We start from the raw sequence: 18,300 nt of genomic DNA on the forward strand, positions 1-18,300 counted from the left end.
CCGAGAGTAAATTTTAGTTTGCAATGATTGCAATGAACTGGCGTTGTGGTGATATGCTCAAATTGGTGAAAATGATCCTGAAAAATCTACTTGGCATTTAATGCGGCATGACAACCTGCTTAAAAGACACTTAGTTCTGGACTAGAAGAGGGCTGACAAACCAGAAATAAAGCGCCTTGATTGAAGCGATGCATGGAAGTGCATACAATACCTATCATGCACTGTTTGCAGTTGTAGGCAGGGTTGGTTATTTAAGGCCCTCACGTTTGAGCTGGCCTTGATAACCTGGATGGTCCGTCTCAGTGATGCTGTGGAACAGCACACAGGATGAAATCCCGGGTCATGGAAGTCGCTGGGAATTTTGTCATTGATTTCAAATGGGCCAGTAGTTCATTCACAGTGTATAAAGTTAAGTGTGTGCATAAATCTTTGTCAGATGAGGGGTCTCTACGCATAAACAAATTGGAAAAAAAGATTTTGAGTTCATTGCATCTGTCGACAAGCAACAGGCATTCTGTGAAGTTAAATTTATTATAATGTAAATATCTAGAACTAATTTTGTCAAAATATGGAGAAAAACCTACCTTTCCAAATGCGAAAAAAACCCACCCTAAACTCCCAACAGCTTCAGCTAACAGCTATTATTGCACAAAATTTTGACTGAAAGGTTTTTAAAGTTGTGAAATCTCTGCTTCCCTAGCATTCCAGGTGACATTAAAATAAGAAACCCAAGCATAAGGAAAAATTAGCATTTACATTTAATTAACTGTTAATAAAATAGCTCATGTAGCCACAATCTTATCTTCAACTACAAAAATGTAAGCATTTGCTGAGTGATATGAGCAATTGAAAGCTCTTTGTTTAGACTTTTTGTTTTCTTGGCAATAGCTAAAATTCTTTGTAAGAAGTCATTAAGATATTTCTCAATGCTGCCTTTTTGAAAATTTTCAGGCTGCTATCCTTGTCCAGGGCCAAATATGAATCCCATTGCTCTTGGAAGCCGTTGGCTTGCTTATGCAGAAAATAAGGTAAGGAAGTGGTTAAATCTGTATGTTTCCCATAAGACAGATACTAGAATGAATTTCGTAAAATCTCAGGCACGAGCATGAAAAATATTATAGTTTATTTCAAAAAGCAGTTTGATAGTGAAGGTAGGTGTAAATACAGATTTTTATTTTTTTTTACCATCAGTTTTTGTCTGCAATTAGATTGCAACTTTGTTACAGTTACAGTTTTCTGCGTTTGCAGAAAACCTGTTACAGTTTTCTGCGTTTGCAGAGCCTAGGCATAAAAGAAAATAGCAGGGGCAGAAAAAAGGTTTCATGTTTGCTTGATGTGGGTTACTCTGCAATTAACACTTCTCAGAAATAATTTGGACTCTTTTATTTCAACCCCGGTGAGACCTAGTACGTAGCTATCCTTGTCCCTGTTTCCCAAGTAGGGGAAACTGAGTCACAGAGTGGTCAAAGGGCTTGTCCAAGACCACACAGCAAGTCAGTGGGCCGTGTCAGGAGAACTCAAAAATTCCTGGCTCCCGGCCTCCGAGGTCAACCTATCAGGCCACAGCCTTCTCCAAACACTGACAAAGAGAATTAGTTTTGATTTGTAATTTATTTTTTAAAAAAGACACAGAAGCATTAGGTGCTGGTGAAAGTGTGATCAGCACTTGTTTTACCAAATCTTATTCTGCTGCCTAGTTTCTGATTTAAAACGAGACTCGTTTGAGAACTTTGCCCCCCGTCACCAGTGCATGGTTTGCGTTTTAAAGTAGCCTGACTCCGCTTGGTTAAACCCCACGGCAAAAATAGCTGTTGGTAGAGCTGAGCCAAAGACGCGGAGAGAAGCAGCTTTAATGCATTTGCCTGCTGCTACACCTTTTCAAGCACAGCTGATCTCTGTCCGAATTCAGGCCTGCTTTGTGTTGCGATGCCAAGTTCAGGGGTCAGCTGCGTAGCAACCGGACTTGCAGATTAGCCTGTGAACTTAATGAGTACTGCTGCTGCTGGAAATGCAAATAGCACTCTTGTGTCTGAAAGTAACTTCTTCCACTTGTGATTCCCATATTGTCTTTTTTTCCTCTCTAACTATTTTAGCTCTTTTAATATAATCAGGAAGGGGGCATATGCTGGAGCATATATTTATTTTTAGTGGGGTCCTCTTTTTTTCAGTAAAAATGAGGGAATCCAGCAGCTAGAGTTTTGACATGCATGCAGCAGCAATAAATATCAGCAACTCATTTACTGATTTATTTAGATAGAGCAGCTTTTTATTATCTGTTTCCACGTTCTGCCTCTTTTCCTGGTTGATAGTGGGTGTAGGCATCCTGTTTTTTGGAGGGGCAGAGATTAATAGTAAAAGAGCAGGGTAGAAGCCCTGCAACTCCAGTATCCAAGCCGTTAACGTACTGAAGCTTGAAAACCCTCGAAGAATTAGAAATGTGAATGTAGCTAACTTTTGATTGCTTTTGTCATTTTTCTGCTTGCTAGAGTCTTTAAAAAAAAAAAAAAAAAAAGGAAAAAAAGAAATAAGCCACATCCAAATTCTTAGCATGTCAAATATTTAATGTTACATAGACATGGCTAAAGCCTTTGATTATATTTATTTAAATTTATTTGTGGTAACGCTGCCAGACCAAAAATCCCACCATTTCAAAGTTTATGAATTCTTAGTGACTACTCATCTTGTAATTGAAAACCAAAGTTGAGCATGCGACAGTCTGGGTGGCACCCAGAAGATTATAAAAAGGGGTTAAGTGTCTCAGCAGGGCTTTTTGCTATTTGTATGAAAAAAACCACACTACTATACATGATAAATAAGAGCTATGCTAATGGGTTATGGGGTTGTATAGTTTAATAGTAGTGATTTGCTGGCTGTCTTTCTTCTTGCAGCTGATCCGATGCCATCAGTCCCGTGGTGGAGCCTGTGGAGACAACATTCAGTCTTACACTGCCACAGTCATTAGCGCTGCCAAAGTGAGTACATCATCAACTGCTGGGAGAGGTTATCATGTGCAGTGATTATCAGGTTTTCCTACTGAACGCCACTGGGATTTTTTCCCCCCCTCTTCTCATTCACAAAAGGAAAAAAGGGAAAAAAACCAACACTTTAATTAGGTTTGCGAGTTGTTGGGTTTTTTTAATAGGGCCAATACCAACTATGATATCTTGCAACTTTCCCTCCAGCCATTGACTTGAGCAGGGGTTTCCAGTGTCAAGCACTTTTCAGCAAGTACTCAGCACTTTTTCAGGATTGCAGACCTTCAGCTTGCAATCCTGCTAGCAGCCCTCTTCACACAGAGCAGGCTTGCTGAAATCAAGTCAAATGCGACCAGCTGCAGAAGATTGATTCACAGGACTCCAGGTGTGCAGGATCAGGCCTCAGCTCTTTGAGTGACTGGTCTCGTAGCCTAATAATGCTAATTTTATGAATACAATAGTGCTTAGCACATTATGGAGACATTGACACCAGTACTGTGTTTTTACTGCATTTTCAAAGATAATAAAATACTCCTGGAGAAAATTACTCAGCCTAGTTATTACAACCTTCTTCAAAGTCTTCAAATCTTACTAATAATGTTTACATTCAGATACCATTGCCTCTGGTTTGCTTAGTCTTAACAGCGTTATAATATTCCCCTGTGTTTTTGTGGAAGTGTCTGAGTTTTCATAGTGTGAGAGGAAGACTGCGGCTTGGAAAAATCTTAAGCTAGCCAAAAGACTGAGGAATTGTTTCTTTCTTCTTTTCTTTCCCCCCTAGAGGTCTTGCCTACAGCATTTGTCTAAGTCATTTCTTTCTCTCTCTCTCTCTCTCTCTCTCTCTCACACACACACACACACACGTAAATTTTGGTGTTGGCTGGCAAACTTCATGCTGATTACAAGCTTTTGATACAACCACTAGTCTTCTGATTTGTGAAATACAGAACAAAACATTTCTAATAATAGGCATTGCAAAGAGACTTGAAATGACAGCATGGAATAGAAAGTACAACTACACTGAACAAAACAACAGTTTCAGGAACCCACAAAGAGAAGCAAAGGTCACGCTATTTCATATAAAAACAAATAAGATATAAAAATGAATGTGTTCCTTCGGGATGGCTTTTGGACCTCATCTTGCTGTGGTTGGAGGGAGAGAAAAATCACAGGTTTTTATGTTGCTGAGAAGAAAGGGATCTCCGTCTTTCTGAAGATACTGGCATGAATCCATTCACTTCTTTGGTACCTAAGCACAATCCTTTTCCACCCTGCTCAAGTCCATGAAAAAATATTAGTGTGTCAGCTTATTGTAGCCTACTTTTATTGGAAAAAGCAGGAGCGAGACTCACCCACCTTTCACGGTAGTGTTTTCTCAGGGAGCTGAACAGGATGAAATAGGATTATATTTAAGCACCCAAATAATACAACTTAGGCACTTAAATATATTTGGCCCTAGCATACTATTTGGCATGCTGGCCATGTCTACTCAAGCAGCCGACTGCACAGTTGTTACTGCGCAGTCATTTAGTATTTGCTTAACCAAGTGCTAAATGACTGCGCAGTAACCAGTGTTACTGCGCAGTCCCATCACCGCATGGTTATTTTTAGATGCTACTGTGCAGTGGCTTGTTACTACCGTGCAGTAGTGTCACCATCCCGGTTCATGCCCAGCAACTGTACAGCGCCATAGCAATGAGCTATGGTGCAGCAGCTTGTTGATACTGCACTGTAGCATCTTGTGCAGATGCTCCCACTTTGTTGTACCCATAATGTCCATTTTGAGTTCCTCCACCATCAGTGTAAAATAGAACCAATGCTTTCCATCTTAACATGTAACATCTTTTTGTTTCTGTTTTTAATTCTAATGGATTTGGAAAATAACCAGCTCAGTGTGATATTACATGGCGGTGGTCAGCTAAGCTGAATTTTTTATTACACTTAATTCTACCCCATAGTAGAAAGTAATGCACTTAATTCTACCCCGTAGTAGAAAGTAAGGAATTTGGGCTGGTATATCTTTGAGTAGACCAAGCCACAGACAGTATGGTTAAACCTTATATATAGCTAAATAACATGTGTCCAGTATTCCCTACAGGATAAAGGTGAATTTTATTTACTTATTTGTTCCAGGGACTGGAAAATGTAGCCAGGGAGTATCTGCCAGAACATAAAGCCCAAAAGAGCCTCTAAACAAGAAAATAAATTAATAGGTTTACAGCCAGCAGGGACCATTATAATGATGTAGTCTGACCTCTCCTGTGTGATACAGGCCAGAGAATTTCACCTAGGAGTTCCTTCATTGAGCCCAGTACGTACAAACTCGAAAGCAATGATCACACATCTCCATTAATAGGTGCAAGTAGACAAAATACTTGCATTTGTTCCCCTCTATTTAACATGAGTAGTAGTCTGAGATAGAAAGCTGTTAGATAATATTTGCTACTAAACCTTGTCCATTTTATGCATTCAGCCAAAAGCAAAAAATGCCACTAAACTTCTAGCATTTGGGAAAAGACTTCTGGGTTGACACTGCAGGGCAGAAGGGGAAGCTTCACTTGGATCTGGATATCATCAAACGCATTGGTGCCAGGCTTCTCTTTCCAATTCTTAGATTTCCCAAACCGTGGTTAGTTGTGACCAGTTGTGTAAAGCATCACTCTTTCATGGCTGGGAGGATGAAATGGCATTTCAGGTTATCCCTGGTCTTTTGCCCGCTTTACCTCCAGTGGCTGAAGGCTGGAACGTTGCACCTTTTTCTCCATTCCTTGCCTCATGCTGTATGGGAGCATTAGGAAAAGAGGGTCACCACTATCATTTGGGTCCAGATGTGGAGCTCTTGGCTGCTGCTGCTGTACAGTGTTGGCCTGGGTGATTTCTCTCTTGCCTGGTACTGGAGTTGAGGATGATACAGTTGGCATCCTGGTTGGAGTAGCCATTGCAGCTTCCATGTTTGTCTCAGCATTAGTCTCAGTATTAGTATACTAGAAAGTGCAAGGGCTGCCGAGATGTTTTGGATCGTGGAAGGTGTTTTTCCTATATTTCCTCCTTCCTCCCCACAACTGTGGAACTGTCTTACATTTGCAGCTGTGCCATTGTTCAGCATGCTTGTGTGCTATTCCCCTCTGTGTCTTTTGCCTATAAATTTTTTTTGGGGGGGGCTGTCACTGTCTACTCTGCATAGGTACCATGCTTAGCACTACAACTGCAAATATTACAGACTGCTTGTTTACTAATGTGTCATTCTTGCATTTAAGTATAGCAGTTCTAACGGATGCAGAGAGGCAAAACTGACAACCCTGTTTTCACTGATTTCATACAGTCGTATGTTAGGGTAGTAATGTGCAATTTCCTACTAATTGAGACGCTGATTTACCTCACTGACAAATACACGCTCCAAATATCTATTACCCTTTGCCCTTCCTATTACCTCACCATCAGCCTTATTGCTTGCTTAAGTAAGCCTTCATTTTCAGGCCTCAACTGCAACTATATCTTATCAGCGTGGACTGGTTTAGGATACACCTCCTTTGATCAGCAGAGGTGTTAGCTTCTTTTCAAGTGGGTATCCTTTTTTTATTCCCTACTCTGTCACTTTTGAGTTCAGAAGTGGTCCCATAAAAATTCTTCTTTTTTCAAATGACCTTGTATTTCAGCCTTTTGCCTGGCCTGCTTCCAGCCTCGCATTGAGGCAAGCGGAGAAACCTTCATGCAAAGGAAGGAGATAAAATTGAGCAGAAAGACTAACAGGCAGAGTCGTAGCAAGCTCATTGAGTGCCTGGGGTTGGGGAGCATGGGGGTTTGCTGACCGCTATAGTTGGCAGGGAAAGAGGGGAGAAATGTGGGTGAGTGGAAGGCTTACCTTCCTGGGTGGTGGCGGATGCTGCTACTGCTGCAGAAGCAGCATCAGCTCCACTCCAGCAGCAGCATCCCTGTGGCTGGCCTCCCTGAGAGCCAACCCCAGTGCCCAGTTTGCTTCTACCCCCACCCCTCCTTGCCGCCCAGTACATACTTATTGGGTGCAGGTTGTGCTTGCTCTGACAAAGGCTCCCAGGGGGGATGGGGAGCACCATTTCTCTAGATCCACTCATTCCCTGTGTCCCACCTAAGGATACTATTTGGTGCAGCACTGCCCCTGCCCAGCCCTTATAGCCAAGCAGGGGCAGTGCAGGACTCCCTGGGGAGGTGATTCTAGCACCCTCTCTTAGTTGGTACCGGGGACTGGTGCCCCATTCACTTTAACCTAGTTAAACTACTGCTGACGGGGCTTCCCCTGAGAGGTCCCACTTGGAAATCCTCTGTGGAAGGGCTCAATGGTGGCACAAAATGTTTACTGTAATTGTATTTTATTTGATTGGGGGGGGGGGAAATTATACATTGGCAGCTTGCAGCTTTTATTGCCCCTAACGTGATGTGCAGAGGTTTAGCTTATGAAGTAGGCTTCCTGTTTAATCAACAAATTCAGCAGTTATCCTTAATCCCTTTAGCTGGCAGTGCTAGAAATTCCCGTTAACTTTTCATACCAAGTTCGAAACCACAGTCATATTATGAGATGGTGGTGGGTCCTGATGCCAAAGGGTTAATATGTCCCTTTTTATCCTGACGGTAATAGAAGTAAACTTGCTCTATTATGATTTTTATTGCATGTCCATCTAAGTTTTAGCCGCCTAGAAAAGTTTTGTCTTGAACATCCTGGTTTTCACTATTCCACTGGGAATGCTTGTCTCATGAACTTTGTTTTCTGCTGTCGCAGTTGTGAAGCTTGTACTTCCCTGCTCTTGTTTTCATTTCATCACATTTGTTTAGAGTCTGTTTGCTATTAATGTTGTTCTAACACAGCAGCGACCGTTTCCATAGCTTGATTGAATGCCACGTCCTTGGAAATAGAAAATTAACATGTTGCTAACCACCCATCACTTTACACACATTAATTAAAAGCTACAAATTTCAGATGAAAACCACGTTGTCTAATAAGAAAACTATTGGGTGCTATCATTCCGACTTCTGAGGTTCCTTCCGCTGCTGGCGAAACATCCTCAAGGAATGAGGTCCATTCATCCTCCGTTTTGGTTCACTCTGTCTCAGTGATATCTAGCTTGGCCTTGCTGTACCTCATCCAGACTTAGGTGGCCTAGTAGGCAATCCCTCCACACACTTTGGATGTGCTGCCAATAGGTCCTCATTTCCTCTGTGGCTGTATTTCAGTATATCTGGTTCTCATCGAGACTGCGGATAGGAAACAGCGACGCTTTATTTCAGGGGCTCGGCAACAGTTTGCTTTAACTCTGTGTCTATAATTGGTCAAATCCGGAATTATGACCTTATTCAGAATGTTATTATCAATGACATTTGTATAAATAGCACCTTTTGTTCTTTCAGCTGTTCCTGTTTCTCCTTACAGGTTCTTTCTTTGGAAAAATTCAGCTTTTTAATATTGATTTCAGGGTCTTTGTGAGACATAGAAACAATCTGTTGCTTTGTCATTCAAAACTCATTGGAACTAAATAGATTAACAGTCACAGGATGTTGCATTTAAATTTTCTCAGCTAATTAAGGATGTGCTCATTTTTAGATTAACCAGGGTAAGTGCATACATTTGTCTTAAGTCAAATGATTTTGGGGATTTTTGAGCAAGGGCAAGGGAGTGTTTATAGATGCTGGTTTTGTTCCTTGTGCAAAAAGTTTGTTCATTTGAACATTGTACGTAGAGATTTACAAGAAAACATTGAATGAAACATTTGGATGAACACACCGCTTAGCATCCACTTTGTCAGTACCCATCACAAAAGAGGGAAGAAATAAAATACAAACTTGAATTCATTTAAATGTTCAAGATTTTTGATGCCCTGCCTAATGTCTAAGATCAGATAATAAGCCAAGTTTTCTTGTCACCTAATAACTGCTTTAGTTGACTCTTTCTTGGTGTCTTCTAATCCCTAGGCGCTAAAATGATTTGGCAAAAACTGCATCTGTTTTCTCTTGTTACCTGATAACTTCTTAATGAGTACTAACAGCTTATGTGAGAGCAAGGCCATTAGTACTAATGGATAGGGAGGACAGCTGATATGGCATGGGAAAGGGTAAAGATTAGGAGGGAAGTTTTTTCAAATATACATGTAGCATAAGAGAGTAAGTGCCATAATGGTTTTGCACTGTTATTTATGTCCTAATGGACTGGGCCGAATCTTTGGACACCTATTACTTCTCAGCCATCTTGCAGTCGAAGCCTAGTATAGCATATGACAGTAGTTTGGTTTGCTAGATAAGCATACAGCATTTATTTTCTAGAAAGCCTTAAATGGTATGCTTTCTGTATGTAATCTAATTTATCTGCTGTAATAGTACAGTTACTTTCTTAAAAAGGCATATTCTAGCCTGTTCTTGGCTTTACAATCTTTTTGGATATTTTTCATACAATGCCTGTAATGCTTTCTTCTTCCTGCTGCATAAAGTATCCATGTGCCATGTATGCTCTTCATTATTGAGCTGTATTGTAGTCTTTGTTAAAGATGGTCTATGCGTTGGAGTGCAGTCTTGTGGAAACATTCAGATCCCATTGTTTTCTGGATATTATTTTCCATCTTCTGAATGTGCCATTGTTTCAGTTTGTTTTATTCTCATTTGTTGATGCGAGTATAAAAAGAGTGGATAAAAAGCAAATGGCAGGATATTACTAAAGACTTTTAAAACCAAAAGGCATCCCTTTGATAAAGACCTGGCTCGATTTTAAGTGGTAGCATCTCCATTAGCATTAATGGGGTAAGTACATCAACGGAGGCACCTCAGAGGTTAATCAGGCTTCCTGGCTAGATATTGCCATCAATACAGTGTGGCGCCTAATTCTGTTGGTCCTTCAGAGGTTTTCCTGACAACACACTAACAGACTTTGTGTAAGTCATTTCCTATGAATTATTAAAACAAACGTTTGGCTGCTAATTGATGAACACTAATGTGTTTTCTAATCACTGCAGTTTGAGTTTTTAGCACTAAACAAAGCAGTTGCAATTGATTTGTGGCTTATTCTTGGTTTCAGTCTGTGCTCTGTGTCTTCTTTTTTTTTTTTTTTTTCCTTTGGAAATTTAGTATACAGCTTTGCTCATCTTTTTAGTTAAGAATTGGTTTGTTACACTGTTGTTCCATTGTGAACTCTTCTATTATTATTTCTTATTTATATAGCACCATAATATGCCGGATGCTTTATAGGCAAATAAAGCTCAATCCATGGTCCAGAGAGATACAGTTTAGATTTCAACAGCAATCTGCAAAGATGTATAGCTTTTATTTTTTTTTCTCATTCTTTTAGCCCATCTCTTACCTAAGCTGTCTCCTCCCTTCTTGCACTTCCCCCACCCCAAAAATATCCAATTTCTATAAAGTGTAAAGGCCAGTGTAGGGAACTAGTTTTCAAAGCAATGCCTGGAAAACATGCACAGTACAGTAAGTCGTGTTATTGGAAATGGATTTTTATGCTGTGCATATAGTCTTCTGCTCCAGTACTTTGAGGGTGCAGCCTTTAATTTTGCTGTTCTGATTTCATGTATTGGAGCAGTTATAGACCTGCAAAAAGTGAATACTTCCCCATTGTACCCCTCAAGGGCCACATCCTTCTTGTCTTACTGGTTTGTGTCACAGTCACTGTGACTGGTCATGTGTAGAATAAGTTGAATGTGGTTTGGTCCCGAGTATTTCTCTGTGCAGCACTTCTGATCCCCATATTGCTTGATTTAGGCTGCATCAACCATTTACTGCTTTGTACTATCGCTGGGGTAACACTTTCGGATGAGATAGAGGACAGACTTTGTTATATTTATGTCTGACGTGAGAGCAGAGCAACAAGTCTATATGGTTATAGAAACATGATCTCTGTCTTTGCTCTGTGCTGCACACACTATTCACCATCACTTCTCCCTTTTTACTATAATCTCAATGAACTCTAATACCTTCAATTTTGGAGGGTTTGCTCAGCACCTTCTAGAATACGCAACTAAAATATTGGCTTAAAAAGAAAAAAAATCAATATAATGTCTGAGACATTACAGTGACTACTTCTCTTTTTTGATAATGTTTTAGAAACCGCTGGTAAGAGATACGAAAATACATTTAACTTTTTGGATAAAAAAGGTTTATCTCACATATCAAACTTTAGCATTGGTTGCAAATATATGCAGTGTCTGATGTGGTTTATGTGGCAGCATATTTAGTCGATTGTGTCTGCTCCTGGTGTATGGTGCAGTCCAGTTGCAGTGTTCATTTTGTTGGGAAAAATTCAGCATAGATATGAAAAACAGCTCTAAAATATTATTTATTGAGTCTTTCTTTTTATAGACAATAAAGACTGGACTTACAATGGTTGGGAAAGTAGTTACACAGCTGACAGGGACGCTGCCATCAGGAGCAACTGAAGAAGAAATTTTAGCTCATAGCAATACTCGTCGAAGTCCTCTGGTGCCTGGAATCATCACTGTTATTGATACTGAGACTGTTGGAGAAGGGCAGGTAATACAATTTGCGGAGCGGGGGGAGCATCTGAAGCCCCTTAACTTTCACAAAAGCTTTGAATTAAAAATTGAATTGTATCCTTTTTGCAAATGATTTTTGCAAGGTCAGCAAAATTTACAGATGCACAAAGCTGCGGCAAAGGAAGTGCTATTCAGATCTGAATTTAAGCCAACATGTATTTAGCCCTTAATACATATTTACGTGACATTTTGACAACATCAAGTGTGGAATGTCACTTTTTGCGTCTGTAACACTTGCTCAGAATTGACATTGATTTATACTGACCAGTTGTAGTATGCACGGTCCGATTACATTTATTAATATGTAGTGTAGAGGAAATTCTGACTGCAGCCTAGAAAGAGGGTCAGTTGTTTGACACGGTGTACAAAAGCAGTAATCGTGAGACTGGCTAGCTATGTAATGTAACTTGGGTAGAAATTTTGCAATTGCTTAGCTTTTCAAAACTTGATTGTTAAGGAGCAGTAGTCTGCATTTTAACGAGTCATTAACTGTATCATAAAAATGAACTGTGCTGTCAGAAAAACAGCACGGTGACATTACACAGTACAGTGTACCATGAAAAATTATCAGTGGGCAAACTTTTTACATCAACCATTTTAAACTGAGACGAATGTTCTGAACTAAATTTCTTTATGAAAGTGAAGGTATCATAAGAGTCTTGTATGTTTGCTTCTCTCTGTTTAATTTTTAAGAACTTAATTTGGGAATCTTTATTCAGGTGAGATCCCTACTATTTTGTAAATTGAGATTTTACATACTGTATTTATCAGCATTTAGTTTAAAAAAACCAACAAAACACAACACAAAATATGCCCCTAGTTCAGCACCACCCCCTCCTGTGTTCTAGGTGCATTGTGTGCATCTTATTTTAGTAAAATATTAAAAATAATCAATAGTGATGTTAAGTACATTTCTTAACTGAAGGTACAAACAATATTTTTCTATCCAGGAATATAATATACTTGGCTGCTTCCAGGAATTAATTCAAAGAAATATTTAGCCACATCCATACTATGCTGAAAGGAGATTTATTTTGGATGGAAGACCCTTCTTTCTCAAAAATCAAATAAAACAAAACCTGAAGAAAATAGCACGATTATTTTATTTAAGATTTTAGAGACTCCGTTTTTTAAAAATCTGTTGACCTTTGGGATTTGTTTTGTTTCCGGGAAAAAAAATTCTGTTGACTTTTCTTCTAATGTCAGGAAAAAAAAAAAAAAGAAGAAAAATCCTACTTCATAAATTTCTCATGAAGCCTTGTTTAATGTGGTCATTATTTCTGGTGGTCATTGTCTGTGTTGATGCTTCTGCATAGGCTGAGAAATAAAATGATTTATCTTAGCTTCTTAAGTCTTGTTATATGTGATTTAGAGGTTTTTATGAACTTGTCCTTTGACCTTAACAGTAGTAGGGACCTATCAAACCTAAAGAAGACTGTAGAAAAGTAGTTATAAAAAATGACAATGCTTGCTTTGCCCAAGCAATACTTCACTGGCATAAATAAGCCATTATTGCCAGTAAAACAATTTAGGTTTTGTCTTAAAACCCTGATGTAGACAGTATTCTTGAACACAGAAATAACTTTTAGTTGTTCACATTATTATGAGTTGGGATTTGAAAGCACTACTGGAGTTCATAATTTGTTTTTGGTGGTGAGACTTGGGTCTCAGAATTTCCTACTTTTTTTTTCAATTTTCCAAGAAAGGAAAAATAACCCTTCTTTGCCATTTGTTTTTCTCATCACCAATGGCCTTTGGATATCTTCAGGCAAAAATGTGGGTGTGTCAAGGAGGCTTGACAAAGACAGGGTATATTTTCAGTGGTGTTTAAGAGGCCTAGAAAATGTCTGTTGTTGAATTTTCTGCTTCTACAGGGTACCTTCCTGTATAAGGTATGTGCTGTGCACTTGCAGTCCTTGCTGGGGCATTGCCAACCCTCCCTCCCTTCGTTTCCCCCATTGCTGAATGGAAGTAATCCATCTTGAGCATGCTGCTTAGCTCAAACATGGCAGAGTTCGAATTCTGCCCATTACATGAATCGACGAGTGCCTTCGAGATTGGCGGTGCTCCTGCTCTCACGCTGACTGTAGCAGGCGGGTCTGCAGAAAGTGGCATGTTAGTGTGTAGATGGCACAGATTTGTACTCGCTGGGTTTACATGGCTAGTTTTGCAGCATAATTGATTAAGGCTCCAATTCTGTAAAGCACTTAAGCACACGTCTGACCTTTTAAACATGAGCAGTCGTGCTGAACTAAATGGGGTTGCTGCGTTTCAAGTGAGGCACAGGGATGAGGCAGGCATGAGACGACACTGGGTAGCATTCCTGCTTCTACCCATGTAGAAAGGGAAGAGTCAGGATTTGTGGACTGGATGAGTTACCTCTGTTGGAAGGAGGGGATGTATGTGCCTACTGCCAATTTAGGCCTTCCTAAGTTGCATAGGAAACCACAGGGAATCAGTGATGCCAAATACATTTGTTTTCTGCACTAGGTTAACCCTTTCCATGTATTGCAGTCTGTGATTTGTGTAACCACTGTTTTTTGTGCATGACTTGCAAAGAGTTTTTAGAAGCAATCCTAGGTCTGGGGGTGATTTTCAGAGACACTGAATATTTGACTCACAATGTGCCACTGAGAACGTCCTTCCTTCTCTTCCAAGCTAGCCCCTTATCTGACATAGTACAGTGACCAATTACAATGCCCTGTCCCCCATAACTTAATGCAGAGGGCAGCAACATATTGCCTGCAGGCTAGATCTGGCCCACAAAGCCATTGGATTCAGCCCAAGGAGCGGGGGCCTCGGGGCTGGACACAGGCATGGGCAAACCAGGCAGCTGCCCAGGGCCCAGACAGAAAGGGGGCCTGAAAATGTTTTTTGTTTTTTTCCCCCCCTCCGTTGCCTGATTATTGTCATCATTATCTCTGGCAAAGGGGGGCACGATACTAAAAATTCTCCCGGGGCCACCAGGAGTCTAGGTACGGTGCTGGGGGGCCATCAGTGGTGGGAGGCTTTGCTGGGCTGGGCACTTGGACCATGCGGTGCTGAAGCTGGGTAGCAGAGGGAAGTGGTAGCAGGGCCTGGGTCCTATTGCCAGCCTGTCTTTAACTGGAGCTGGGTCATTCCAGCGCGACAACGCTGGAAAATGTTACCGATCCTTGATCTAATGGAATCAAACAACTGTATCATCAGAAGAACAACCTCTTGACGATGAGAAACTGTAGATATAAAGATATGAAATAAATGCAGAGTTAGCAAGTGTCTTTTGCCAACACTTTAGGAAGTGACTTTGTTTCTTTTCAAATGGAGGAGGATGAATTACATGAAATGTTTTGAGGGGAAACGCAGTCCGTAGGGCCTACAATAGCAGAGCGTCTGCTGACCTTGGAGACAGTGGTTTGCGTCCATCTGTGTGCACAGGCGTGCAGATTCACCTGCGTGGAAGATGACTGTGGAGCACGTTTTGAATAGTTAGGCCAGAAGTATTAGTAGTGATGATTTAAAGTCCTTTCTTTCATCCGGCCTACCCTTTTTCATAGGCAATCACAAATGTAGCAAACATGCTTAAGGTATTTCATGAGATACGGTAGCAAACGGTTCCTTAATTTGAAATCTTATTAGCCCTCTGCTGAAAAAGACCACACATCCCAACAACAAAGAAATCTTTGAATTTAAACATGGTAAATCTCTGGAGAAAAAAATATTTTTAGTAAACCCTATTAAGGTGGACATCTTGGTGAAATCTCGCATGTGGCAGTTGTTTAGGCGATAGTTCCTACTTTTAAAAACAGCGGTACTTTGAAAAGGTTTGAACCATAGTGTCATTAAAAGAAAAGTGTAGAAATGTTGACTTATTGGATTTGGCTGTCACGTTATATATGAAAACTGAATAAAAATAATTATCAAGAAGCCTAAGTAACTTTGTGGTTAGCCAAAATATGTTAACAAGGTTCGTGTGCTTGTTTAAACTTCTTTTTAATGACGTGTTAGCAAACTTTTCAGTTAGCTGTAATGGCTATTTATTTGGATCTGTTAATTAGTTGAAATGGATAAAAATAAACTTATACAGATGTCCCTATTTTATAATGGGAAATAAATGCATAAACTGTTAGTGGGTTGAGTTTTAAAGAAAAAATAATTTTCTTTCGACCTTTGATTCTTTATTCCTAATTAATTCGTCAACTGGGCCACCCACATTTAGTCCGCAATAATGACCCTTCTTAAAAGTCTGCAGTTTTGTGACTGAATATAAATCTGTTAAACATCTAACATTTACTTGACAGTTTAAATATGAGGGAATTTAAAAGTAAAAAGCTTGATTTTTCTTTTAAATGTTTGTGATAGAGTGATTAACGATAGATCATCATGTCAACCTCAGATTATGCAAAATACGTGAAAATTATTTGAGACAAATTTTCAAAATTTACTTAAAAAAGTAACCTTTAGTTCTTTTTATATTTTAAAATATGATCAGTAGGTTTTTGTTCCCTGTTCCTTATTAACGTTTTATTCCATTAAAGAGGAATTCTCAGGGAAAAAAAAGCAGACTGCTGCAGTTTCAAAAGTTCATTTCCATTTGGTAAGGAGTTGATAACAATTGAACCAAATAAAGATCCTTATCAGGTAGCAAGAACAGTTGTGAAACGTCAGTCTAAAACAAAAAGAAGTTTAAAAAATAAAGGTATTCAATAGTAAATCTGTAACTACATGCATAATCCCACTGGCTATTCATGCCAGCACTTTATTTATAGAAAAGTGCAATTTTCAGGAAAGATAATTTGATACTCTAACGCTTGTATACTTGGCATTGGCTTTCTTCACTTTTTATATCTACATGTATTACAGAAGAATTCTCTTTATATGTAATATAAAAAGAGCAACAGGATTCCCTCAGAGCATAATACTGTCTGCCTTACTTTTATTAAAGGGGATCTGTTTTTTGTCAAGAAGACATTTTTGTCTCAGATAAATGGTTCAGGCTGAGCACAAGGCTGTTTTGAGTTTATGCTGGATTCTATTAAAAGGAGTGCAGTAGTTTAATGCTACAGATTTATCACTTTTAGCCCTTTTCCACTGATGTTTGACCTTAGCTATAATGTTTTTTTTTTTCTTTGCACATACATCTTTGGAGCTGAAGTTGACACTGGACTGACTTTAATTGTTTAAATCCACCGAGAATTTCATAACGAGATTTTTTTTTTGTATGTACAGTAGTTAATGAATATTCAACTCTTCATATTTTTTGTCGCTAAATTGATTAGTTTGATTTTTATAACGATGGTGTCATTCTTTCTTAAGTTTATTAAGAATAAGTCCTGCTTAGTTACATTTATGTCCATTTTTTTATTTGTGTTGTTTTTCATGGTTTATTTAAAAGCTGTGCCTGCACTGGGATAAATGCTGTAATTTGCCTTTAAAGATGAAATAAACAATAGAAGTCATAATTGTCGATAGTTTCTGTGGGCTTTAAGTACGAAGAAAAATACAGTGCAGGAGGAAAAAAAGAAGCGTTAGCTTAAGCTATGCCCTGAAAGCAAGTGCTGTTTTCTACTTGTAGGTGTAATCCTCCCCAAAGTGTCCGCTTTTTCTGTGTGTTTTTAAAAGAAGATGGAAACGATTTTTATCTGCTACGGTGTCCCGCTGCAATGTAATATAACCAGGTTGATGGATCTGGAGCATTGGTTGATCATGTTCCATTAAGCTCGAGGTTTCTTTGGATATCGCAGTGGCGCTCTGTTGGAGGTGCTGGCTTGGCATCTTGGACATGGGGATTTCCAGGGTCTTTACAGAAGAGGCTTCATGTTATTTTTATGGAATGTTATACTCTAATGATAATGAAATCGGTGAGGAAGCTATGCGAGCTCTAGCACGTATGTCTAAGAATAAGGCCCAGATTTATGAAGCTCTTGCTATTGCAGGCCTTTGAGCAGTCTTTCAACCCCGACATCAACTGCAGTGTTTGGAGGCTGTTAACTTGGCGAATGAGTGATATCCAACCTGAACGTAAACACGGTGGTCCGTGTCCCGCAGACTTTCTGCGGGCCTTTTCTGCTTTGCAGATGGGAAATGGAATGAGCTACTTCTTCCCGACTCATTGGCAGCAGCTGCATACATTATTGAGCAATTGGTGCCACTCTTTGTTTTTCCCTCCAAGCAAGGCATTTCCAGCTCCCCTTTCCCCGTTTGTAATGTAACATAAACTCAGTGGAAACGAACCCGTTTCCAATGTCAGCATTGAATTCATGCACCTGCCTGAACCATCCTCCACCCGCTCCAGTCCCTCCAGCACCTTTTGGAGGCCGTTCTTCCAATGCAGCCTCAGTAAATTCAAGTGTTTCCTTCCCATCATCTGTGCAGACTTTCTGGAAGAAGCCCAACTGCACTGGATATTTTTCTACATTGAAAGACTGTTGCAATGAGTTTTTGGATGGCAAACGAGTGGTCAGCCAGGGAAACTGCATTCCCTCTTCCTTCCAGTGTATGTAGGCATTATAGAGACAAATAGTGCGTGTGGAAAAGGGCAGCCCTGACATGAAAACAGCAAGTGACCTGTCTGGTATATAAGAAGGGGAAGAATGGTAAAAGAAAATAAAAAAGGGGTACAGTTTGAAGATGTGAAATACCAATTAACAGCAATCAAATGAAACCATGCAGATTGCAGATCCCTGTGGATCCCCTTCCTCTATTCTGAAATGATTTCTTTTTTTCACTTTGATTTAAAAAACACAAGCAAGCTTTCTTTAACCTCATCCTTCCTTTCCCAGGTGGGCGTGTGGGGGAGCTAATTTAATTTTCTTTGTGGCTTCAGT

The 18,300-nt window shown here is 39.7% G+C and overlaps 1 protein-coding gene across 7 annotated transcripts in view; it reads left to right on the forward strand.

The window, feature by feature from the left end:
• The window catches only part of BCAS3 (BCAS3, microtubule associated cell migration factor), a 444,448-nt gene that overhangs the window by 84,538 nt on the left and 341,610 nt on the right, over nt 1–18,300 (forward strand). For all 7 annotated transcript variants that reach the window (XM_019545665.1, XM_019545667.1, XM_019545666.1 and 4 more), the window contains exons 10-12: nt 952–1,028; nt 2,889–2,972; nt 11,301–11,471. In XM_019545665.1, coding sequence (XP_019401210.1) covers nt 952–1,028; nt 2,889–2,972; nt 11,301–11,471 — 332 coding nt within the window. The remainder of the gene's footprint in view (nt 1–951; nt 1,029–2,888; nt 2,973–11,300; nt 11,472–18,300) is intronic.

Source organism: Crocodylus porosus, unplaced genomic scaffold, assembly GCF_001723895.1.
Source record: "Crocodylus porosus isolate Cpor-Errol unplaced genomic scaffold, CroPor_comp1, whole genome shotgun sequence".
NCBI lineage: Eukaryota > Metazoa > Chordata > Crocodylia > Crocodylidae > Crocodylus > Crocodylus porosus.